The sequence below is a fragment of the Electrophorus electricus genome, chromosome 17 (genome assembly GCF_041902795.1).
Source record: "Electrophorus electricus isolate QZ-2024a chromosome 17, ASM4190279v1, whole genome shotgun sequence".
Lineage (NCBI taxonomy): Eukaryota > Metazoa > Chordata > Actinopteri > Gymnotiformes > Gymnotidae > Electrophorus > Electrophorus electricus.
The window spans coordinates 16,343,540-16,370,571 of record NC_137513.1 but is presented as its reverse complement, the minus strand read 5'-3'; the positions used below and the strand labels follow the sequence as shown (position 1 = coordinate 16,370,571).

The window sequence follows — 27,032 nt, the reverse complement described above, 5'->3', positions numbered from 1 at the left end:
TGATAGGCAACCTTTGTTACTGGTTATAAACCCATATAGTCATTCCTTTGAAGCTAACTATGCCATTTACAACAGTAAAATAAAGTCAATGGCAACTTGCTCCGTCTGGCTGACCCTGGACTGCACAGTGGAAACCGAACAAAGAAAATTGAGTAAGGGCTGAGGGCACCTGAACTGGGTAAGCATCTCAGAGTGACACATTAGTGTTAAACGGTTTACTCAGAAAGGCACAAACTATAGTTCCCAGGTAACTTAAATCTACTGTGGAAAAATAAAAAGCACAAGACATTCCACCCTACCCCCAAATGCTTTACATTTGTCTCTATAGGAGAGACCAGCCTGCTGGAGAAATGATCCCATATCAAGTTTAGCTTTCTGCAGCGCCCAGAAATGTAAATGCCCGATTTCTTTTTTCCTTTACTCTCAAAAGTGCAAGTCAAAAGAAGAGAGATTTTATGCACATCTCCCAGTCTTCCACAGTACCTGAGACCAGCCACTGTGCTACACCATCCTCAAAAATGGACGGGGGGGGGGGGACAGGAAACAAAATAGCAATTAAAAAAGCAAACAAATCTAAAATTGTCCAACTCAGGGAGAGCAGCTCTCAAACAATGTCATCTTAAATTATAAAAAGAAAAGGACAGACCATTTACACAAGTAGATTGTTCCTGGCATACTTGACATTTCTCAAATTCCTATTCCAAACTCAATGCATGACAGTCAGCAGTCTCCACTCTCCCATTTCCTACTTTGATCCCATGAAATAAAATGCCATGGAACACATCTTACTCATCCAGAATTTGTGGGTGGTGTTTAAACTTTTTTTTTTCTCTTTCAACAAATTTCTTCCATGTGATCTAAAATACAAGTTTAAATTGTCCATCTCCATTCAGACCCTGAAGCACATCACGTTCAGTTCTTATATTAGTCCCTTCTTGTGTCTTACACCTCATACAAATATACTTAACTCCTCTAAACTGTTTCCTTAAAAAGACGGTGGTGGTCTAGAGGCAGCAGTGGGTCCTTTCCGGTGCCACAGGTGAGGCAGTGAGTGTCTGTTCTGCAGTGCAGGATGTTTGGAGCACAAACGCACACAACCCCCCCCCCCCCCACACACACACACACACACGCACGCGCTCGTGTGTACACACAGATGAAGAGGAGCGCGCCGCACTCCTGCTCCAGTTCTTTATCCCCTCCCTCCTTTCTTTATTTTTCTAGTTTAGATCACACCAGTGAGAGAAAAATGTCTTGATGAGCCTCTGGCCTGCATCTCTTCACTTGTGTCGCTGTAGGGCTTTCCTCTTCCTCCTCTTGAAAAAGCAACAGCACCTTAAATTAAGAAAATAGCAAAAAGTGATGACAAAGCAGTCTTCCATCCTCTCCCATATTTGTTTTCATTAAAGGATAATAAACAGCAAATTACACACTTTTAAAATGTAAACTTGAACTATTGGTGTTACTACACAATTTCTAGTAAATATGTGCTAAAAGTGAAATTTCTGGAGTTTAAGAAATAAATGTTACATTGTGGGAGGAAATGTCTGAGAAATGTATTTAACTAAAAAAACAGCAAGAAAAGGTCAACTCAAAGCACTAATTTATACAAACTAAAAAAAAAACACATGGAGATGTATACCTTGTATATGATATTTGATATTTAACATATACCACCTACCTTCTAAAAACACCTACTGACAGTGTATGGATAATATATATAAATAAAAAACCACTAGCTAACTATCTTATTGTATGTCATCTTCATCAGCAACAAGTCAAATTGCATGTCTGTTTCAAGTCAGATTTGCTTAGCCTTTAACTAAAACTGCCTGTGTTCAAGCTTACTTTCATTTTTTCCATTAGCTTGAGGGATGAACAGCAATTTATTTTCAAATCCAGTTAAAGGAGGAAAAAAAAACAAAAAAAAAACCACCACCACCACTGCTGTCAATTCTGCAAAAGTCCCAATGTCTAAATTCGCTGCTCAAGTATATGAATTTAATTGACAGCACTGAAGCTCCTCCTGTGTGCCATTCCTATTGCTGTATAAATGAATCAGTTGTGAGAATGAGCTTTGACTTCCCCAAAGGAGCCACAGAACACGCATAATCATAAAATTCTGGCACCCACACAGACCCTCACGCTCTGGTTCAGATAATCGTAACATTCTGAATGAGAGCTGGATTACGAGCAAGTGCTTACTTTGTATCGTCAGCGACTTCCACCTCAGCAGGGGCAGTGATGGGCGCGTTTGAATGTCCCGCTGTGGGGTCATCTGTGTTCACCTCGCCATTGGTCGAACTCATTACCTGGAGAAAAAAAACCAGGAGAGGAAAGGACAACTGACTGAAGGGCTCTGCAGACACACACGTACTGTTGATATTGATTAGCCATTCAGGGCACGGATTTTTAAAAAGGGAATCAATAATCTAATACTAAGATACAAACCAGAGTAAACCAGAAACTCTAAACAGAAAACTGGACTGTTACTAAACAGGGAAAAGATTCTCTAAAGCATCATAACACAAAAATCATTGTTAAATGGTAGAGCAAGTATCATACTGAACACTCTCACATTTAAGATGAACATAACACTACAGTGATCTTGACTCAGAAACTGGACCCAGTTAAAATACAGATATGAGCAATATACACTGTGTTAGGCAAGAGAGTTTTTGACCATATCACTTTTATGCATATTTTCTAACTCCAAGCAATATAAACTTGAATGCTTTTTGGATTTAAGCACATCAGGTGATGTGTATTTGTGTAATGAGGGGATCAACAGTCTATATCAAGGTGTGCATAATGATTAGGCAGATTTTTTCAGTCAGTCAAAATGGGCCCAAAAAAAAATTTTTTTTAACTGACTCTGAAAAGTAAAAAAATTGCAGTCTTTCAGAGGGACACAGCACTCTTAAACTGCTAAGATATTGGGGAATGATCACAGAACCATCAATCATTTTGCAAATAGTCAACAGGGTCGCAAGAAACCTGTTGAGAAAAGATGCAAATTAGCTGCCAAAGATTTGATAAGAATCAAATGTGAAATGACCAGGAACCTCCTCCAGTGCTGTCATATTCTATAACTGCAACCTACCTGGAGTGCCCAGAAGTACAATGTGTTCCATACTCAGACATGGCCAAGATAAGGAAATCTGAAAGCTGACCACCACTGAACAAGACACATAAGGTGAAACGTCAAGATAGGCCAAGAAATATCTGAAGACTTATGAGACAAGAGTGACTCTTGACAGACCAGATGGATGGGCCCGTGGGCTGAATCAGTAACGGGCACAGAGCTCCACTTCTACTCAGACGCCAGCAAGGTGGAGGTGGGGTACTACCATGGCTTGGTATTAAAGATGAGCTAGTTGGACCTTTTTGTGTTGAAGAGGGACTCAAAAATCAACTACCACAGGTTTTAGAAGACTTTCTTCAAGCAGTGGTACAGGAAAAAGTCTGCATCTTTTAAGAAGGCCATGATTTTTATGCAGGACAATGCTTGTACATTGTTATTGCATGTACTGAAGTACTCAACTGCATGGCTAGCCAATAAAGGCCTTAAAAGATGAAAGGATAATGACATGGCCCCCTTCCTCACCTGACCTAAACCCTATTGAGAACTTGTAGGCCCTTCTTAAACAGGAGATTTATGGGAAGGAAAGCAGTGCAGCTCTCTGAACAGTGTCTGGGAGGCTGTGGTTGCTGCTGCACAAAAAGTTCATCATCAACAGATTAAGAAACTGACATTCTCCATGAATGGAAGGCTTATGACTGTTATTGAAAAGAAGGGTGGCTATATTGGTCACGGATTTCTTTTTTTTTTAATGTCAGATGTTTATTTCTAAGTTTTGAGTTGTTGAAAAACAAGTGAGATAAGAAAATTTCATTTAGTTGCATAATTCTGCATACTCATAATTGCCCAATAATTATGCACACAAATATTCTCCTAAGAAAGCCAAAACCTGACTTTTATTTCTTAAATATTCAGATTTGAGGTTTATTAACCTTTTGGATTGACTGAGGGAACTAGTTGTTCAATAATAAAATGAATCCTCATAAATACAACTTGCCTAATAATTGTGCACACAATGTATTTTGTCTCTTTTTTAGAATCCCATAACAACAAATTTTGTTAAAATAATAAATTTGTACCCTGTAGAAAATGTTTAATTCCAAGCAGCCAACTCTTACAGGAGTTACGTTTCCATGTCTTTTTGAAGCACCAAGATTTGCAGTGAAGACACCAGATGCTCCTTCATATTCGCTTAGCATTAGGAAGCATGCAGTGAGCGAGGTATACAAAGTTGGAGAGGGGAAACACAGTACATAGTAGGAAAAATAAACAGATTTCTGAAGCACAAGGAAGAGAAAAAACCCATTTGAAGTGGAAGGAGAGAGTGGGTGTGTGCCCGCATGTGTTTTAGAGAGTGTGCTTGTCTTTGTGAGAGGTACAGAGAGACAATTTGGGTTTTTGTAAGCGAAATGGTAAAAAAAAGTGAAACAATTGTGACTGCTGTGATTGTATTTAGAGTGTGTGTGTGTGAGGTAGAGCAAGAGACAGGATACATTTGAGGGAGACAGAGAGAAGTATAAGAGTCTGTAAGAGGTAGAGTGTGTGGGAAAGACAAGAAAGAGAAAAATTGTGGGTGTTTGCATGTGAGCCACAGAGAGACATCAAACCCAAGCAACACAGCGCACACACCCAGTACCTGGACTGAGCCCCCCAGCCTATCAGCTGTGAGGTGCGACCCCAGAAGCTCCCTGTTGGTCACAGGAGTTGGCTGGGATTCACTTCCTTTGGGTTCTGGCGACTGGTGTGAAAGCAATGGGGAGGGGGGATGGCAAGGTCACAAGAAGTGGAGTTGGAGGAAGGTGGGAGTGAAAAGGAAACAAACAAACAAAAAGAAAAACAACAGAAAGTTTTAAAGAGGAATACTTCCCATGCAGAAGCAGACCACTCTAGCTAACAGAGGAAAGAGGTGAGGAAAGTGTGCGTGCACGTAAGGAAAGAGAGAGAGAGAGAGAGAGAGAGAGAGAGAGAGAGAGAATAAGCACATGGCATGCAGAGATGAGGTGGGCCTCATATGATTTAGATGGAAAACCTCTGCAGATTCTCAACACACATGCATGCACCCATGGTCTCACATCCACTCAAATACCATGCCAAAAAAGAACCAAAACCTTATCCCCATATTTATCTTATCTTAAGCACACCTATTTGTGTCATGCCAAAGTTCAATCTAACCTTATGACGAATAATGTTTGGAATAATTATTAAACTGGCTACAGGAGTCACTGCTCCATTTCCAAGACCTAAATGCAAGTGGTGCAACTAAATAGTCCCAAGTTTCAGCATCAGCAACCTCCAAAGCATCACAGGGTTGCCTCCTTAACTTATAACAAGGAAATGAAAAATAAAGCACTTTTAAGACACATAGCTACACAAGACAGTGGCTCTGTATCCATGAATGTTCAGGTTAACTTCTTCCATCAAAGTACGCACATATGCACAGTACAGTACAACCTACCTCCATGGAATCATAACTATGCATTTTAAATTAGTCATGTCTTCATAAAAGCAGCATTTTGCTTAAGTAAATATGGCTACAGCCATATGGAAAGGTCATCAATGGAATCCATCTACTAAAAAAAAAAAAATACTGTTTCCATTACAGAGGTGAACTTTATGCTATAGGTCAGTCGCTGTACAAGGTCCATTAAAGCAGACTCCTCCTGTAACCCAGTACTACCAGAATTGCCCAGCAGGGGGCAGCCTGCTCTTTTGCTCATGGCAATGCGGAAAGGCACCAAAAGAGTCTGAGAGATGGTGCCATAAGCAGTATACATGTTGAGATGTAGATGCATATGGCTAAATCAGGAATTACTGAAGCTCCATCTGATATGTCTATTACTTTTAAGGGCCTTTTCACACTTGTCCCAAATACTTGCTTCTGTACCCAGGATTGATTCTAGGCTCTGAGGGAGGGGCTAGTTATCACTGGTTTGCTTCACACACTCACACACACACACACACACACACAAAAAAAAAACCATGGATCGATTGTACAATTCCATACATCACTTTTCTGCACATAGGTTTGCAAAATGGTAGGGGGGGAAAAAAATGGATGAAGGTTTATTATTTTGCTTTGATACAAATACTCAGGTGGTAAGGATCAGAGCTTTTATGATGCATGGGATGTTACCATACAGAAATACCTGCAAACAAGGAGCTGTTCCCGAATAAGACATTTTTTTCTGTAAAATATACTTACAATGATGTGCAAAAAATTGTAGGTACCTGAGAAAAATGGATTTAAAAAGCTTATAATGAGCATTATTTACTCGTGAATGTGAAAAGGGATGTAACGTGAAAAGTCAAAGTAGTCGCGTTACAAAATGAACTAAATCACACAGCCACACATGGAGTGCAGGGAGCAGACAGCTTCTACACCTGCTGTGGACCGCTCCAGAGCTCGCTAGAAGGGAACCCCAGACCTCCGATTTCAGAAGTACCAGAGATCGGTACTCTGGACACTTTCTGGGCTCAAAAACAGCTTTAACACTTGACTACATGTACCGAACTGGCAGAACAAGCAGACCTGGGTCCGGAAACGAGCTCTAGTGTGAAAACGCCCTAAGAAACCATGTAGCGGCCAGGCCCGTTTCACATAATCTACACATATATGCGTGCTATTTGCACATCTATGGTAATGAATGAGTTTGCTGTAACAATCAAGTGTGGTGTGTTTAACAATCAGGTCAGGTGTGAGTGTGTGTGTTTACCTGGTTTTTGGTCTGCTGCTGTGCTTTTTCTCTGCTGCTGGGCTGCAGTGGAGTATCTGTGGGAATGGGTCCTATCGGGGTCGGCTGAACGCAGCACGTAGCAGGAAAAGCCATAAACAAATTTCACTAGTGACTCACTACAAAGGACCTTCTTTGCAAATGGTAAATCTTTATTTTTTGTTGCATCAGACAGGCTCCTATAGGAACGTACCAGAGGCTTGCCAACCCAGTCATACTCATAGTCGAAGACGTAGCCATTCCTGTCAAAGAGGTCTGTGAAGAGTTTGCGCAAGTAGTCATAATCTGGTTTTTCAAAGAAGTCCAGCCTCCTCACATAACGCAAGTAGGTGGCCATCTCTTCTGTAGGGTAGAGTCAGAGTAAATAAGATCATATGTTCATGCTAATTATGCAACCATTAGAAGTTATTCATTTTTTGCCTCATTAGCATCTTGTCTTTGGTTGCTGATGCTAGAACCAACACAAACCTGGAAAGCTCTCACAGAGCACTTCAATTGGAGTTGCTCTTTTTGTGTCTCCTATTTTCTGATAGCGCTCCTTTAGTGTGTCAGCCTAGATTAAAAAAAATAATAATTTAAATACAGAGTGAAAGATGGTGAGTAAGAGAGAGGAAGGCAGTAGATGTGTCCCAACATGAAACAGATAGCCAGGCACCATTGTTAACTTTTACGCTGACTTCTCGATAGGCCACTGAAACTGTTTCTGCGTAAATGTTTTAAAAGCCTGCAAAACAACAAACCATTCGGAATGTTTTTTCTGAGCTCTTTTAAATGGGTCAGCCATGCCTCCTGTGGTTATTTACCAATGTCTGCAACATTAGATAGAGAAGCTATCGCTGTGATATAAGAGAAGATAAGAGAACTCTCAAAGTAGCCACTAACTGAAACCCTTATCAAATCATCTCGTTCCTTGTTTGCCCTGAAGTTTTCCCCCCAAATGCTTAAGAACAGGTTACATATGGTGTTTTCATTTCAGCATGCACTCTGGAGCTTGTCTTAAATGTTTTAAAGGGGTTACAGCAGTTGACACCAGTAGTCAACATCATATTTTTAATTTTAGCATATTTGTAAAGTATTTAGGTGTACTCACAATACTAAAATGCTTTTTAGCATTCAACAGACTTCTGAAGAAACTGAGGGTTTAATTGAAGGTTTAAGCTGAAATGTTTCCTGTGATGACAGCAGAGCATCAAGAGGACACTTGTGTGAACTGTGCTTCTTTCCATCAGCCCTGACAGAAAATGTAACAGCACTTTTCTGTTCAATATTCCTCTTGCCCTGCTATTTGTCAACCTAAGAGAAATGGGAAGTTGAGTCTGTGTGGCACTGTTATTTTAAATTCTGAACGTTTTCTCAGGTTGCAATTCACTGTTGAGTATATGTACAGACAGGTGCATATATGCATATTGCATTTATGGCCCACCCTTCAGTGAAATGTAAAAGTGAACCTGGACTTTCAATATTGGACCCATTTTATGTGAACGTTTAAATGTATGTTTTACCTACAAGACTGTGCGTTAAGAATCTTAGGAAAATCTGTTGAGTCCATTGTACACACTTTAATGGAAATGTAACGTTCAGGTGGTGGGATTTAGCAGTGTGCTCTCAATTGACCTTCAAGAGAGGATGGGAGAAATACTGTCCCAGGCATTTATATATTTAATGCTACCATTTCTGGCTGTTAGAAAACTTGCTCTGGGTCCTTTGCGTGGACTGAGGCAGTATGCATGTTCATGTCCCCCCCCCCCCCCCCCATTTTTATCTCCATGTTACTCCAGGAGTATAGACTTCTAAATGTGGTTACCCCCTTTTACTTAAAGAAACATTTATGGCATCTTATATGGCTCATGGACATACTACCACTTTTCATTTATCATTGTGTAGTATATTAGTAGTATGCATAGTATATATTATATGGTGGCAGTACTCAGCATCATGCACTGTGGCCCAATCCTCAGGACCCACCAGTCAATGGTTTTGCTCCATTCTGCTTCCTAGTACTCTTGAACCAAGCCAGTCAGAACACTGAATAGCTGGTACAGGTGTGCTAGCAGCTAGATTACAGCAATCATTTGAATGGTCTGGTATACAATAAGCCAAAACAAAAATAGGATTGTTGGAAAACTCATTTGCACTTAGCAAACTTGTGTGCAATCAGGATTTTAAATGCCAGTAATACAATAATTATATATTGGGCAGCACTTTCCCCTACCTTGAGGCCTTGCCAAGGCAGACTGCCTCGTAAGAAATACATGAACATGTGACCCAGCGCCTCCAAATCATCCCGCCTGCTCTGTTCTGTAGGACAGAAGAAAGTCAAAAATGAAGACTGTATGCTTTCATGCAAACTGTTAAATTCATTAAAGGGCTATGGCTTTGTTTTGTTTGATAAAGAATTCTGTAAGCTCTAGACTAAAACACTAAGCAGGTGGCGTGCTGCACCTTTCCCCAGGTGCGTGTTGATGCTCATGTAGCGGGCCGTGCCCGTCAGGCTCTTGTGTTCCCGGTATGGGATGTGTTTTTTGGTCTCGGGATCGATGTACTCCTTGGCCAAGCCAAAGTCGATGATGTGGATGGTGTGTTGCCTCTTGCTGCCCGGCCGTCCCACAAGAAAGTTCTCTGGCTTGACGTCCCTGTAAATTAGACTCCTGGTGTGTACGTATTCCATCCGTGTGATCTACGGTAGGGGGAGGAAGAGGTGCAGAGCTCAGCAGTGAAACAACATTCTACTCTGAATGCACAAGGAGAAATTTTCATGCTCATCTTTAAAAAAAAAAAAAAAAAGAGCCAACAAGAATTGAGCTTTGCCCGTCATCATGCCAACATGCCACACTTTACTTATTCCGTTAAGAGTGCTGCCTCACCAGCTGGATGGCAATCATGAGGACGGTCTTGAGGGAGAAGGTGCGGTCACACAAGTCGAACAGGTCCTCTAAACTGGGCCCCAGCAGTTCCAGCACCATAGCGTTATATTTGCCACAAGGGCCAAAATAGTACACCTGGGGAACGCCCTCTGTTACACACACACACACACGCATTCATAACAAAATCACCAAAACAATGCTTATGACTATGTATACAGCAGGAATACACAATTAACTGCAATTTTGATTCATGGTCTTTGATGTTCATTATAAAACAACAACTAATTCACTTCAGTATTAATATATCAGGAATACACAATAATAAAAAATCATGGCATTCACATGAGCTCAGGTAACTAAATAATCTAAAAATGGGCTGCATTACATTCAAATGTTGAGTTTCCACTTCTTCCAGAAGAAAGATCAACATGATGAACATAAAACATGGCCACTGTCATGCTGCTCAGGACTTTCCCTACTTATGCTACCATAGTTACCAAACAGCCTCCCATATGCTGCTTTTGCATCCATAACAAAGCAGTGCAATGAAATATTGAGTGCAAACTGATATTGAGTTTCCTTAAAGAAACTAAGTCATCTAGCTAATTCAGTTAATAATAGTAGTAGTGCTAGTAGTAGTAGGTCAGGGTCTAGGTCCGGAAATGACTCGTCTAGTGACATGCACCCCCTGCAGGAATAGGAGAGGCTACGAGGACAGGGTTAAGCTCTGGAGAACTCAGAAAGGAACTCTCCTTGGACTTATTTCAGTGTACCCCTGTATCAGTGGAAGGTTACAGTAGCATTTGTATTCTTAGTTGTACACTGTGAACTCCTTTACGAGGCAAGTGAGAGATCCAGTATAAGGAAACCAAAAACGTATCCCCCCCCAACTCAACATAAAAATGATGCATTTGTTTAATGTCCCATGTTGCCAGCCAAAAGAAAAAAAGAAAAACCATGGAGGCATTTCTGAACAATGCACAAAAACTCACAACAATGGCAACTCAACAAAAGTGAACCCAGACAGAAAAAAAAGTTTTAAAACTAGTTAACACTGAATTGCTCAACAGTCAATTTTCAAAAGCTATGGGTTAGTTTGTAGGCCAGTCTGTAGGCCAATACTAAAGTTTAGGCTACTAAACTTTATTAAAGGCAATCTGTGTAAACATTAACCAAGCAACTAGTTTTGAATTTGTTAAAAGGTTCATTTGCTTTATTTTTTGACTAGTAGGTTATCATGAGTTGTGCACTGAACCCAGTGGATTCTAGACCAAAAAAGTATGGGCATCTCTAATATATTATTAAGTTTAGTACTAAAATTCAATTCTCTAAACAACCCTAAACCTTACTCAGCATTACGGCATACAACAGTCCCTGATCTGCTGCCCACATCAGTTGTTGCCAATGCTATTACAGAGCAACACATCAAAGGTAACGTCTATATACTGTAATGCATTATCCATAAATGACTAAGCATCAGTACCAAAACTTGGCACAAATATTTTTGGCATCACCATCTGAGCTGGTTTCCTAGCTTTTGGCCACTTTAAAACACATTACCATGCAGCACACACATACAGAGAAAGCAGAACAGAGCACAAGCTGCAATAAAATATGCACAGCAGGGCAGGAAGTGAGTGCGGAGGCCCTGCTCGGCAGTGCCCATCCTGTTCCCTGCGGAGTGAGCCTAGGCGGCAGGGCGTCTGGGAGAGGCATGGGGGGACGTGGAAAGCGTGCCGCCAGCACGTGCCCCCCCCCATTCTGAGGTGGCTATAAAAAGCACAGAGAAACAACACAGAACTGGCTGAGGGGCAGTCGGCAGACATCTGGTCGTGAGTGCTTCCTTCGTACAGTGCCGCTCTACAGCTTTTATGCACTAAAGTTATGCAATTTGGGTTTTTTATTTTGTTTTTTTTAAGTAGTAGACTGCTTCACATGTTTACACATCAGTTTAAGATGACAATAAATTGTCTGGCCCTTAGAAATATTTTTTACAACATATTAAAATGTGTGTGTGGTTTAAATGCTGACAAATCCAGTCCCTACACCTCTTTGTCCTAGCAGTATGGTTAAATGATCTGATAAATGCATAGATATACATGATTTATTAGGCTTGTGGGGTTTTAGTAATAATCACCTGTGGAGAACTCAGGTTAACTCTGTTCAAATTTCATTTTAAAGGCTACATGTCTAGCAGAGGAAAGTGCTCATTGCATCTTATTGCTCAAGTTGTTTTACTGCTGGCTTCTCAAACACCTCCCATAATCTCAAGTGCTACAGCTAAGGTTTTGTTCCATTGTCAGGAGATTACAAGCTCAAACTCTGATCCAGTCACAACCAGCCATGGCCTGAGGGCAGAGAAAGCAAAATCGGCATTGTTCTCTGGGTGGGAAGGATGGACCATTTGCCCTCTCCCTGCCACCAACTCCCTGGCACTAACCAATCACGGACGTCTGTTAAGCGTCGTTTACAGAACCGGGCAGGGGAGCAATCTGGGCTTTGAAAGAGGTTTAGCTGTCTTGATGTTATGTAAGCTGGTTTTGAGAGTCTCAGAGGAAACATGAATTAGCCTCACCCTCCCAGGCTGGTAGCATTATTGTGAGATGTGAAAAACCTAGTTTGCAGGTGGGGATTGACAACAACTGAACAGAAAAAACAAAGAAAACATAAAAACCGACACACTTCCGCCTTAGATTTTAAAAAAAATCTCACTAGCCTTATCAAAGCTTTATCAGAACATGTATGGGAACAGAACTGCAATTTAGCTAAAGCAGCTAAACCCTGAACCGAGGATATGGACAGGCCAAACCCAAATTGGTACAAAATAAAGAAGGACACCAAACTTTTACATTACACCAACTCAGATCATCAATTAGCCAGTAATAATTGTTGTGTATGTATAATACATAATTTTTTAATAAACAACTATAAACAGACACATACAGAGAGAGCGAGAGAGAAATAATGAACTGCAGATTACATAAACACAAATCATAACTTACCCGAATTTCCCAATTGTTTGTAGAACCGGTACTCAAGATGAAGTTGGGGTGCCCTGGATTTGATTAGCTCCTGTTGTGGGTGGGGTTCAGGGGTGGGAGAAGAACATTGAAAACACAAAACATAGAAGCTTGTTTCATTGCTTAATATACATTGCATTTGTTTTATTGCTTAAACAGTTTAATAAACAAATACAACAAATGTCAATTTGACTTCCATTTCATTTTTGATTTAACCTACCTTAGAGTTACAGTGCTATGAAAAAACCCAGTTAGTTGTGTATTGGCATTTATTCAATCTTTCTATATATATTTTGGGATCCATGTTCCATATGCATTCATGTGCAATTTTTTAGAAACACACTGCATTCTCACTGCTATGCAGTTCTTTGGATGTGCGTGTACATGTACAGTACAGGATGCTCATGGGCCACATCCATGTTTGCATGGCCAATTGTGTTTGTGCATGCAGTAGAGGGTCCTCATGGTGCATGCGCATGTGTGCGAATGTAAAGGACAGGATCCTGACAGACTGAGTCATCACTGACACCAGGAGCAGCTCTCTATGAGCATGCCAAGACGAAGGGTTGTGGAACAGAGGGCAGAACAGAAAAACCACACACACACACACACACACACACACACACACACACACACACACACACACACACAAACAAACAAACAAAGTACAAAGAGCACAGGATGTTCTAAATCTCCACAAGGGAAAAGGCTGACTAACAAAACCTTGAGGCTTCCAAGAGCCAAAAGTGTGTCAAAACACACAGAAGGGTGAATTACCCACCTCAGAAGTCTATGCCATGCACAAACAGAACAAGACTTCTAAAGCTCTATTTAAATGTGTTTTATGAGATGGGTGAATACAAGAAACAGTTACAGTTCACCATAACAAAACTGACCATGTTTAAAATATGAAAATACTGTATTCCAACCATTAAGTCTGCCTGGACCTTGACCCACCTTTACATAAAGGAGGGCTAAAATAAACTTATTTACAATGCCAAATGCCAGATTGGTTGTTTCTCTTCCATGGGAAACAACTATTTTTGTTATGATCAATATTTAATAATAAATCTAATTAACTTTATAAATCATTTCAAATGTCAAAGACATGAAGGGATATTTCTTTACTGAATTTATGATGCTCTTTTATGACATTTGCAACATCCAAACACCAAACATGTCTCTACAAACTGAGGCAATTTAAACAAAAATATTATAATAGAGTAAACACACTCCAAGAATTAAACATCGTCTTTGTGCTCCAAAAAAAACAAAAAAAACAAAAAACAAAAACCACAACCACATAAGATATTTATTTATTTATATATATATATATATATATATATATATATATATATATATATATATATATATATATATATATATATATATATATATATAAAAACTCAAGCACAACACCTCCTATAAAACTATAATGCCATGGACGAATGTCAAGGAGGAGCACCTTGCCCCCCCCCCCCCCTTTTTTTTTTTTTTTTTTTTTTTTTTTTTTTTTTTTAGTATTGATGTGGTTGGTCATTTATGGAAGAAATACTTTACCATACCCAAATAGTGAATGCATTTTATATAGCATACCCTTCAGCTGCATGATCAACCTGCCACTAGTTGTCAAGGCTGTGTGGATAGGCGATCACTTTGTGCTCAATTTGTGTGAGGAAATTCACCAGTAAATCCGTTTCGATAGTAGAAAATTACTGGACTGCTTTTGAAACATGCCCTCCACTTCCAACAGCAAAAGGGCTGGTTCTACAGTCTTGGATTAATTTCAACAGACAATGCTGTTACCTTAAAACTGTTATTCTCCTGAAGGTGGTACTTTTCACTCAAGTTTTCATTTGAATCACTTCCTCCATACAAATAAAAAGTTCTAAAGGATACCAACCATAAATTAATGCTCAAGCTAAAACCAACAAGGAAGCACAAAATCAAATAAACTATTGGTTGGAAATAAGGGATACCAAATAGGCCAAAACAGAATGTTACATATGCTTACCAGTTTTATGGCCACATATTCATTAGTATAGAGGTTCTTCCCAAGCCGAAGCTCCCCAAAATTACCACAGCCGATCTTCTTCCCCACCCGGAAGTTGGGGCCAACCATGAGAACCCCCGAATTGGTGCCCGAGCTGCGGCCCCCATGAGCTGTCCTGTTCCCGCCAGTCTTGGACATCCTCTTGCCTTCCTCCACCTCCCCTTTCCCTCCTCCTCCTCCTCCTCCTCTCTTATCAAAATCCATAAGCTTGTGATACCCCGGCCTCTCCACGGTTACTCCGCTGCCATAAAAACCAGAATCACTAAAACGTCGATCAACAGGGGTACAGGAGGGGGAGGTGGGTTGGAGGATAGGACAGTACAGAGTAAGGGGTCCGCAGAACGTATAAAGAGTTGTCTCCACGTGTGATTTTTACCAAGCAGAAATGCGTGTTGTAAATACCAGGCTTTTGAAAGGGATCATTAGGTTCAAAATGAAGACTCCAAAGGCTTCCCCAGATTTTGCATCCTTCTTGAAATCCAATTTCAAAGGTGCATGTTTACAAACAAATGCTCACAATCCTAGCTACTGGACCCAAGACACAGCATGCTGGTGCGTTCCATCCTCAACGCCTCCTCCTGATGATTCCGTGGAACTGCATCAGGCATTCCTTGAGTTAAATGATTTGTATGCCAGCAGCCAGTTTTGAGAGGAAAACACAGCTGTCTCCGGATCATCTGCATTAAGGAGAAAGTTTCAAAATCAACACTTACTCTTGAAAAGGACACTGTAAGAATAATTTGCCAATCATCATAACACATTCAATGTAAACTGACAGCAAGTTAAGATTTTGACAACCAAGGTGACACAGGATGGCCCTGAAGCAGTAAATGCTATTCATCTCCAAAACCCTTCAGCAACTGACATTAATTTAAAAACACTGCTCGCAAAAGTCCAGCATGCATGCTAAATACTTCACTGAAAATGCCCCACAAGGTGTTCCTTTGGTCTTCTGTGGCCAAGAATCCATGACAGCATAACTGGATGAGATACATTTTAGGCTCTTTAACAACCTGGCATTAACATGCATCCTGGGTGATCAGATCATAAGTAGCCAGCACTAAGTACAACTGTAAATAGGATACAGTGTGTCTTACAATAAGCATTGCAATAACATCAAACCACTTTCAGAGGTAGTCTGGAACACATCTGGCCACACTACATCTGTAGAGTGAACGGTCATGCATCTCGATGCATCCATGACAACAATGAAGTACCGGCCACATTAACCATGTCAATGCCCTGGCAAGCTATGCTAGTGGGTAAAAACAATACTCATGGCTGGTGCACCAGTGAAACTAAATACCTCATTACCATTTGGACTGAAGATTCAATGATCAATCAAAAAATTTGTAATAGCCCATACTGAAACATGAGCAAGGATTCACGGGACAGTTCCGACTGAAAACAAATGCAGTGGAAGAGCGACGTAGTAAAGCTGTACGGCATTTCCTTTAATGAAAAAGCAAGCCAATCATTCGAGATCATTCGAGGTGCATTCAAATTTTACAGGTGCAAACGGCTGTTTGTCTTGGCAGATCCCTAGATCAGATCACCAAAGACGCATGTTAATGTGAGGTGTGACCAGGGCCTTAGTTCCTTTCTAAATAGTTCTGTTAGGTTACACATACAAAACTGGGCAGACTGCATGGGAACCAGAGTGGATGCACCTATACACACACACACACACACACACACACACACACACACACACACACACACACACACACACACACACACACACACACACACACACACACACACACACACACACACTATTTTTAAAAAAACAGGGCAGATGTCTACTTAACAAGGCACTCTGGCCACTTAATATCTATAATTCTGTCAGATCCTTTAAAACATTTGTTTAACTTAGACTTACAAGCCAAAGTGTCATTTCAGAGTAAAGGTGGTGGGGGATGAGTGTAAGGAAAGTGATTTATGTTAAATTATTTTGCTGTCACATGCTTGCTGTAGAGGGACAAAATAGATATTGCATAAATACAAGCTATCCACCAGAGCATCACCATCAGTCCTGTGTTTGGGCATTGTAGACCTTGTTGAGGCTCCATACAAAAGATCATATAGAAGGTAAAAATCATGCATGCCCTCTGGCCATGCACTTCTTTGAAGCAGCTACACATACATTCTGAGAAGCAGACAGATCAATGGTTGCATGGAGGGCATGTACATAATTGACTAATTATTGCATGCAAGAAGGCAGGACCTATAAAGAATGGTCAGAGCAATGCAAAACCTGTGTACATATATGTATAGCGGCCATGGAAAGCAAATGTCAACAAGCAAGGAAAGCCAAATCCTGGACATTTTAGGCATTTTGCAAATCTTTTTTAGATCCCAAAAAGAAGGCATGTCCAAGAAAAATAGTTGTAACATGCTAGCTCGTAACATGGGATGTTTGTGATGCTGATGGTGATGCAGATTACTGTAACTGTTCTTAAACTAGCAGGTTTGTTCCAGTTGTCAGCTAAAAAAAATATATTCTACTTTTGATGATGAGGATTACTATTAGTAATCTAACAGGTATATTTATTAGCTAGCTGCTACCATACAAGATCAGTCACATTTTTTTTAACATAAGCAACTTTTCAGACAGTGTAGTCAAGAACTTTGTGGAAAACCTAGCATATTATAATTGTCTTTTTTTTTGTACGAGTACTACCTCTGGATTGTGGAAATGTGCATTAACAAGAGCTCCAAGTGACTTCATGTTTAACATTTATTATTAGTCATTGCAATAACGTACAACTGCAAAGTACAAAGTGGAATAATATTTTGGCACTCTATCAGTAAGATTAGCTTGCAAGTAGGAGCATTTTTCATAACGTTAAGGCATAGAAGAACACTCAAATTCAAGGTTTCCTTCAGATATTTTGACTAGAAGAAGAAATTATGAAAATATATCAATTGCCAACTGGCAAGTTTCACGTATCAGCATATACAACAATACTGTAAAGAGTCAGCCAGTACCATGTGGCACGCTTGGTTAAGAATAACAAGGAATGTGTACTGTCTCACTTAAAATAACAAAAGATGCCCCAATACATCAATCTCTTGAATTTCTAAAAATGAAACCATTATCCATTTTCCCATTATTTCACATCCTGCTGTGAAGGTAAATGGTAGTTATTGTTCAAGTCCTAGATAGCAAATGGTAGCTAGTTACCGTACAACACCTAGACAGGAAAAGCAATTGACCGCCAACATCGAGACAACAGGAAGTTTTACTGATGTGAAGCACCACACTTACATAGCACTACTGGCATGTTCTGTCTTCCTGTGGTCATCTTAGCAGCCTAGCTGTTTGGTATGTGACACTGGGCTGAATATTCTCCAATATTCACTGAGCTGGGGTGACTGAACTGATTATCTCTAAATTATATAACTAAAGCCTACAAGACACTTTTAGTTGTTAACTGATCAATGCTATAATGGAGTCTGGGGTATTTGGGGGAGCAAGGTAGACTCCTAACTCTTCATAAAAGTCTGTTTTGTAGGGACAAAGAACTAGCAAGTATGTAGCCCTAACAAGGGGGGAGTGAATAGGAAAAGCTTCCTTTTAATCTTTCAATAACATTGCAGAAAGTTTGTAGATTTAGATACACAGATAGATACACAGATATTGTAAGAATTACTAGAAAGATCATCGTATGATGATGACTACTACATCTCAACACTACAATGAGCCAAACTTGTATAACCATTGTATCAAAATGCTGCTAGAATACTGTACTAAACCAGCACTGTACTCCAAACTGTTCTGGCTGCTACAGGTGACTGCTATGTTCAGTGTAGCATGTCACTGACTCCTATGCACAACTCACTTTACATATTCCCAGTACTGTGTACTGCACTAAATAATTGCACTGTCTATTCATTTTGTATTTGTCCTGTTCTGTATTTATTTTTGTTTATTTAATGACATTTTTGCACTATATTGGACTGTTTGAACTTGTGTAGCATGTTGTCTGTTGCACTGTTGTTTTGTGTTGCATCATGGTCCTGCAGGAACAGTCTCGTTTTTGTTGTGTACTTGTATATAGCTGAAATGACAATAAAACCTCTTTGAACTTGAACTTGAAAATGAAATTTGGATTTCTAAAATTGATGCAGAACCAGTCTTATCCTGGAATAAATGTGTTTCCTTTAACATGTACCATAACTTAACACAGTTTCACATATGCTGAGTTTGTATTATTAATTATTTCTTCTTTTTTTCCATAATCCTTCACCTAAAGAATATTTTTTGCTTGTGTCTAAAATGACTGACCATCTTTGAAACTTCATCTGATTCTTTTAATGTTGTGGTGTTTTTTTGTTAACGGCAAGCAGGCAAAGGCAAAAATAATATTAAATGTATTGATACCATGATCCAATTTAATACCAGTTGATGAAATCACAAATCATGTTTGTGAGCCTGTGTGTGTATATAAACCAAAGGAACGTTTTATGGAGACAACACAATAGATCAGGTTTTCAACATAGTTGTAGGAAAAATAGTGGCTCCTTACATCTCAATTGTGTACCTATAAGCATACGTTTTTCTTTACATAAATTAACAAACAACTACTACTACATCTGATCTAACAGTGACTTATGAAAATCATGTCCATCACACCATAATGATACAGTAATGGGTTTAATATTAAAAAAAAAAAAAAAAAAAAAAAAACCAAAGGCAATCTAGGTCTTCCAATCTAAATGAAATTTACTTGAGGTGGAGGACTTAAGGGACATGAAACCAGAGACTGCCTTCCTACAGGAAGTGTTATCTAGTGTTTGACTTTCAGCGCTAAAAATACATTTCTCTGCAGCTCTGGATGCGACTCGAGGTCGTATGAAGAGGGATAACTCCCTGGGCAGGGTGAGTGGCTGGTTGGACAATGGAAAAAAGATATGAGGTTGCTGGACACAAGCTTTTCACTGCTGAGGCCTAGGCCTAAAGCCATGGATTTTTAAAAAATCAGTTTTGTCCATTTTGTTTAAATGTATTTGCACACTGCTGCAGATGCTTCTACATTACAACAGAAACAAAAGTGGGCATTAACTCATTAGATTCTCTAAGTACTGTGTTATAAAGGTGGTCATTGGCTGATGGGTCTTGTGTTAACAGCTGCATTTATGATATGGAAAGGGACAAGCACTCCCTACAAAATTCAGTGGTGAGACAACAACTACTCTGCCCAAATCCTTGTTTAAGATGCTCAAGCCACTACTAATCATTCTACATTTCTGGGTCGTCACACTCCTTTTGACTCCATTTCAGTTAGCTATTGTTCAGACTTCAATTAATTAGTTTTTAATCAAGCTTCAGATGCATGTTTCTCCTCAGAATGCACCACTTACCCTACAACAAGTACTTAATGTGCCTGGACCTCACAGGCTGCTTAGAATATGAATCCACACAGAGGAACAAGGGAGACCCACAAGCTCCAGTTGATCACTCCTGCTGTTTAACCCTGAAACTGCAAAACTGCTTCTTGCCAATGGAAAATGGGACCCCTCATCAGTATTATGTCAGGATCAGAATACATTCTATTTTTGCCTTTCATGATGGTCACCATGCCAGATTAGATGATCATAGTGGCCTATATCCTTGCTTTGTCATGGTCTGGCAACACAAAGTTTGATGCCAACCAAGAATCGTTCAGGTCCTTGTGCAAGCTTGTAGGCTGCCAAGAAAGAGGGTGAAGAAATGGTTAATTATGGCTATAAAAGCACTGTGTGCGATACTGGCAGTTCTGTGTTTAGAGAAGAAATTTAAAAGAAAAAAAAATGATTGTGGAGCCATTCCTGAGGAAGACAGGGTTTTCTATTCTTCAAAAATAACCTGAGGTAACATTGTGTTAACATGTCAAGAACATTACATAGCTGTAGCTTGGTAACACATTTGGTGTAGGAAAATCGAAGGACTCCAAGGGGAAACAACTGTTAGGTTTTGGGAATGAATACTCTGATAAATGAAGATACAAACAAATGTTTTAATATGAGGTGATTTCACAATCACTAGAACTGAAATCAAGAACAGTGGCATCCCTCTTTCTCTTCATTGCATTTGTGAGAAAAAGCACTCTCATCCTATTGCTCAATATCAAGGGACAAGTCGTAGGGGTTATCAGACTTGTCAAGAAAATTCAATAAATTCTAAGATGCTAGACTTTTTGTTGGCATGTCCCAGACACCATGTCACTGTTCTTGGATTATGTCACACTACACTACAAGACCTGTTGCTTGCTCCTGACACTCATAATTGGTCCACATGCTAGAAATTCTTAGCTACAAAAATAATCATGCCAAAATAGGGCTGAATTTGTGAAGTCTGAATTCAGCATTACAGTCTTAGAAACTGTCAAGAGAACGTATTTTTATAACCGCTGAACTAAGTGCTCTTGAGTGGATAATTGACACATGACAAAGTATCAAAAGGGCATATTGTGGTGAAAGGAAGCCAAATTATGCCAGGCCAGTACATTATATCAGAAATTAAAATAGAGATTAACTATTTTCACTTAACATATCCTTATCTTTTTCATTCCAAACATACAATGAAAAGGCAATACGGTTCTAAATGAATACAGTAGTAATTAGGAAATGATAAATCGGTCAAAACAATGACTTAACACATCCCTAATAAAAACGCTTAATAGAACTGAGCGACATTGCGCATTAGAAACAAAAATCAAATGAATTATATATAGTAAAAGACAGCAGTCTAACACGTTCACACAATTTTCTTTAAAGCTTAAAAGCAAGGTTTATCGGTTAATAAAACCAACTACATACAAACCACCGAACTAATGTTCTTGAACTACTTGCCATATTAGCTACACTTTTTCTCCTTTTATACCAAAATAAACTTCAGTCAGCTAAAAATCGACAATTTCCCGGTTTGTAGGTAGCTCTAGGCTCGCACGGCTAGCTAGCCAACGTCACGTTATTTGGCTAGCTAACTAAAGCTAGGTAGCCAAGTAGCATAAGGCCCTCTTGCTGTATTTTCAAAGACAATTTCTCAACGCATTGTAACGATAGCAATCCTGTTCCCCACTAGATCTTTAATTAGTAATTAGTTATAGGCTACAGCACAGCACAAAAAACAACCTAAACGACACGCATTGACATGTAAGCTAATAAGCAAGACGAGAACCTGACTAAATGAAGATGTTAGCTAGCTAGCTAACTATTAAATAATTCTAATAGAAAGGTTAACTTCTGTATCGGTGAACTGCCTTGTTGGTTTAGCTGGATAGCTAATGCTAGCTGGTTAGTTTGTTCCAATAACAGTGTATTTGGCTGACATTTCCTTTTTTAATTGATGAGATTAAAAAAAACATCAAAATTAGCTAGCTAAAACGACTGAATCAAAACACACTGGGTGCCCATCCGCTAGCTACCCAATGGGAAAGTATATATTCTTAACAGCTACCACATCCTCAGCGACTAAGTTTGAAAATACAGAAAGATAGCGTTAGCTAACGAGCAAAAATGATTAGCTAGCTAGCTAACTTAACATAGCTAAATGTCTAGACATTCAAATGTGGCCTACGCTTCTTTAGCTATCTTAGCTAGCTATGTTAGCATATCTAGAATGTACATATTAAGTTTGATAGCCAGTCAACTCAGTCAACATAACAGCAAACTGACCTAAGGTAAATGCAGTAGCTATATTTCACTTGAAAGTGAGAATTACTAACTGTAAACTAAATAACAAATTAACACTTGTTTACAGTCCTGTGGTATAACATTTACTTGTTAGTTAGCTCGCCAGCTATATAGTTTGCCATTAGCCGGGCAACTCCTTAATCCGAGCACTCGAGATCGATGCAAATTCTCTCAACAGAATATTGAACACATCGACTAATTGGAAATACTAAGGAAGAGATGAGAGATTTACCTAAAAATGTGCGTTACAAGTTTGTAGGAATTCCCATTCTGTCCGTTTTAACGCCAAATTCTTAAAACCATTTTCAATTTTTTCTCCTTCCCACCGATGCCTCTTTAAGACTCACCGTTGAGCTAGCGAGTTCCCTTCGCTGCAGCCCGATCACACTACTTGATTTAAGTTCAAAAACTTGCGCATTCTAGCTTGGAGAATCGCGGAACATAAAACTCCGCGCTCTTCTGGAAAAAGGCACTTTTATTCAACGCAATGAGATAATAAATTTGATCTCGTTATAAACATAGAAATCCGCTTAACGTGGGGATCATTCTAATTCGAAAATTAAACACCCAAAGCTAAATACGTAATGATTGAATGTATTTAGATGATTTAAAGACATCTTGCGCCAAACGCTACTATATATGTATTTTGATGATTTAAAGACAGCTTATGCCAAAATATACTTTATAATTAGGCTTGCAATTTTAACCAAACCCGAACAAAACCTGACATAGGATTATTTATTCTCACAATTGCATCGATAATTGGTGTACTATTTGTTTGTATGCTTAAAATGGGGAAATATTTTCAGTTAAATATTATGAAAGATATCTTTGACTATATATATATATATATATATATATATATATATATATATATATATATATATATATATATATATATATATATAGTGTGTGTGTGTGTGTGTGAGTGAACTGATGATGCATTAATCATCATCTGTTCATATCCTGTTTGCATGAGGTGTGCTTACAGTTTTCAGGAGTTCTTTCGAAGCAAGAATTATGAAGTTGTCTCATTTTATGAAGAGCAAGAAAGTCATGTGGATTTTTATTTTTATTTTACTAATCCAGTCTGCCAGCAATGTTAAAGGTGAGTTTCAATTGAAAGTTTAAAAAGTTCTGTGTGGTAATAGCTTTTTTGTTTCTTCGTCATACATTAATTATATTTAAATCATTATCTCTTTAGAAGACTGCAATGCCACTGTCTATATGAAACCCAGATATGAGCAATTGAACATTTGCTCTGGGGACAGCTTCAATCTAACTTGGAACTTCCTGTGCCTGGGTAATATTCTCGGCATCAAGGTGCTGAAAAATAAGAGACTGTCCCCTGAAGAGGAGATTGTCCATTTGGCAATCACCTCTCCAGCATCTATGCACAATGTGAAGTTGACCCTGCATGTTAATTCAGCAACAGAGATGAACTCTGGGCTCTACAACTGCAAGAGTGACCCACCTTATGTTATTTCCCATGGTACAGATGTAACTGTGAGAGGTAAATAAGCACCTATACCTAATTTCAATATTTTACTAATGCTATGCTTCAAGAAATTGTGTGTCTTGCATTAATTGGACAATAAACCAGGGATGTTGGAATTCATTTACAGTCTGTTCTTTTGTATAGATTGTCATTTTTCCTCAGTTTCCCCAGTGCAAACTTCAATCAAGCCATTACCCCATGAGCTACCCTCTTCATGTGAGCAGTTTTTCTCAGATTTTCTTCAGTAGAATAAATGCATAATGTTCATGCATAATACATAAACAGACTGGAAAATGTTGCTATAAAGTCAGTTACATTACTCAAATATGTTATTTGGGTTTTATATATATAATTTATTAGTTCTTCTGTAATGAAATCAATTTGTATTGCTCTAATATGCTGTAATAATCTTTCTTTGAATGAGTTGCATTTGAATCTGTTCCTGCTTAATATATTGTTGTGCCCCCTGTAGCTCAGCTGGTGGCTCCATTGTTCTAATAATACTGAGGTCTTGGGTTCAGTTCCCTGGGAAGATGTGTACTCTTTGACTGATGAATATTTAAGTTACTCTGGATATGAGCATCTGCTGTAAATGTCATCCAATTGTAGGTAGACCCAGTTTGGGGAGTAACGTATTTGAACAAATACTCTGCTTTTTTTGAAGTAGAGATGAAATGTTTTCCTCCCAAAAGACTTTGGTATTCATTGTTCAAACCCTTTGTTTGGTGGATGGCTCGATGGTTTCTTTAAGGAGCAGAACTACCACATTATTATGTTCTTGTGGGTTACTAGGGGTTTGCAGGTGGGGCTCTGAAAGATGATTTAATCAAATACTGGATTTTTAGCATCTCATCTGAGAGTGACTATGACTATTGTTATAAATTCTTTATAATCCTCACATCTAATTGCAGTACCTTGCATAATTATTCACTGTCCTTGAACATTTTCACATTTTGTTGTTACATCCTTGAATAATTGATATTAACCTAACTGGAATTATGTCCATAGTACTGTAGTCCATAATACATCTTGTCCTGAAGGTTACCAGACCTTTTGAGGCAAAATTCTAAAAATAAAAAATAAAAAAAGGGGGGGGGGGGGTCAAAATTGTAAAATAGTATTGATAAGGGTGTGCTTCTGAAAAAAAAAAATCCAAAGTTTGAACATTCCACAGTGCACCATTAAATTCATTGGTAAGAAATGCAAAGAATATGGAACAATCACAACTCTGCCTGGACAAAGCCAAGAAGCCAAAGGTCACTCTGAAAGAGCTGGAGAGAGAATATATATATATATTATATATATATATACACACACATCTATATATATCTATATATATATATATATATATATATATATATATATATATATATATATACACACACACACACATATCTATATATACACATACATACATACATACATACATACACACACACACCCAACAGTGATCATTCCAAATCCAAACACAAGGAAGTCAGTGACACTACAACAAAATGTACTGAATTCCTACTCTTCTTTGGCCTCTCAGTATACTTACAAATTGACTCATTATATATATATATATATATTTATTTTTTTTTTGTCTTTTTAGGGATCTCAAAGAAAATACTGATATGGTATTTGTTGTGCAAGACGGGAGTGTTTCTCATTGGCTTTGTGGTTGCTGTCTTAAAAATCACCTGTCAGGTGCTGTGAATTGCATTTCATGCCCTCCATCTTGACCTGGAGCTGCACAACAGTCTTTTTAGAACACCAATTATTTAGGCTGAGATCAGCTGCTGCCTCTGACACTTAAGTTGGGAAATGCTTTATCTTAATAAACAAATAAACAGCAATTACTGATGTAGACCTTTCTTTTGTAGGATAAGGTATGATAAGGGAAAACAGTTATGGACAGTGTTGCAACAAATGGAAAGAGCAAATGGAAAGTGTCAACCATTTTTTAAACCAGGTTTACCTCAGTTTGGAATCACACAACAGATCAAAATACTTACTAGTTAAAATAAATTATAATCTTACAATAATTTAACAAGCTGAAATCTGATTTGGGTTTTTCCAGTGTGGTCATGAATGACAAACATTTCTGCAGGTCTGCAGGAAGTGGTTTTGCTTCATTCTATGACCTGCTTGAGGCAGGTATTTTTGTGATTTCAGATAGACTCCTTACCTGTCCACAATTAAAAAATGAAACTGCATATTAACATTTGAATGAATTCTTGACTATTTTTAAAGTGTATGTGGTAGGAAGAGAATTCTCATCCTATCAAGTCTCAAATGGTTATATTGCTCAAAAAGGGCAATGTAGCAACGGGAGAAATAAGAGGTGACTGCACTGCCCCCTTTTAACACTAGAGAGAGTAAGAAGTCGGTCAAAAAGCATTCAGCACATCTTCCATATATATTCAACACATATTACATGTTGTAGATGTGTGTGTGTGTTTTAAACACATTTTACTAAATCAGCTATACATGTATGTATAACCAAAAAGACAATTAACATGCACTTACAGAAAACTGTGCATGCATACTCAGCCGAGATCAGTTCTACAGCTGTGAAGGGGGGAATTAATGCTGTTATTCACACTACCATCATTCTTTTTATAACTGATAAATCCATTATCTACAGCAAGGTTTCCATTTATTTATTTGACATGGTAAGAATTATAGAACTTGTGCAAAATCTTTAACCCTTATTGTAATATGACTCATTTTTGCCTTCATTCATTCTGAATGCAAATTTAAATGGGATCTAGATTCATAGTTAACTGATACACACATTCATGCTATTCCAAACTACTTTCTTTTGGGAGATAGGACTAATATATGGAAAATATCTGCATTTAAAGCAATAGGGTGCAGGAATGTTGTTCAAACACACCTTTTTATCCGATAAGGTTAGTTAGTTTGCTTGGTTGAAGCTTGCCAATAGACATGTGATTAAAGACATGCACTTTTTAGTTCATTAAATCTTTGCCTTGTTATAAGGCAGTTTGAAGGCAGCACAAAATGTATAAATACACTCATAACCTCAATATACTATAAACGCCAGTGAAGCATACATATTACAAATATTTAAAACGCACCTCATCTTCCTTAAGCACACA

The 27,032-nt window shown here is 38.6% G+C and overlaps 1 protein-coding gene and 1 long non-coding RNA gene across 6 annotated transcripts; one reads left to right on the top strand and one right to left on the bottom strand.

The window, feature by feature from the left end:
* Positions 1-200: 200 nt before the first annotated feature.
* Positions 201-22,812, bottom strand: csnk1g2a (casein kinase 1, gamma 2a). 5 transcript variants are annotated; one of them, XM_027027219.3, is made up of 12 exons: positions 22,660-22,812; positions 14,709-15,424; positions 12,677-12,746; positions 9,675-9,823; positions 9,253-9,487; positions 9,023-9,108; positions 7,279-7,363; positions 7,004-7,152; positions 6,793-6,876; positions 4,716-4,817; positions 2,203-2,309; positions 201-1,332 (listed from the first exon to the last, which is right to left on the bottom strand). In XM_027027219.3, the coding sequence occupies exons 2-12, from the start codon at positions 14,949-14,951 to the stop codon at positions 1,278-1,280; spliced, it is 1,365 nt and encodes a 454-aa protein (XP_026883020.2). In that variant the 5' UTR covers positions 14,952-15,424; positions 22,660-22,812; the 3' UTR covers positions 201-1,277. The 5 variants fall into 5 exon arrangements, with proteins under 5 accessions (XP_026883020.2, XP_026883029.2, XP_026883037.2 ...); XM_027027228.3 differs by having other exon boundaries at positions 7,004-7,149; XM_027027236.3 differs by lacking the exon at positions 4,716-4,817.
* Positions 15,997-25,740, top strand: LOC145651796 (uncharacterized). The gene is made up of 5 exons (XR_014117794.1): positions 15,997-21,887; positions 23,419-23,535; positions 23,632-23,940; positions 24,070-24,141; positions 25,520-25,740. It is a non-coding gene; the product is annotated as an uncharacterized LOC145651796 (long non-coding RNA).
* The last annotated feature ends 1,292 nt before the right edge of the window (positions 25,741-27,032 follow it).

Coding starts and splice junctions, on each gene's coding strand:
- csnk1g2a (XM_027027219.3), bottom strand. CDS start 14,951: ATGGATTTTGATAAGAGAGGAGGAGGAGGAGGAGGAGGGAAAGGGGAG. Junction 12,747..14,708: donor AATATGTGGCCATAAAACTG/GTAAGCATATGT, acceptor CACCCACAACAG/GAGCTAATCAAATCCAGGGC. Junction 7,364..9,022: donor TGCCTTGGCAAGGCCTCAAG/GTAGGGGAAAGT, acceptor TTTTTAATCTAG/GCTGACACACTAAAGGAGCG.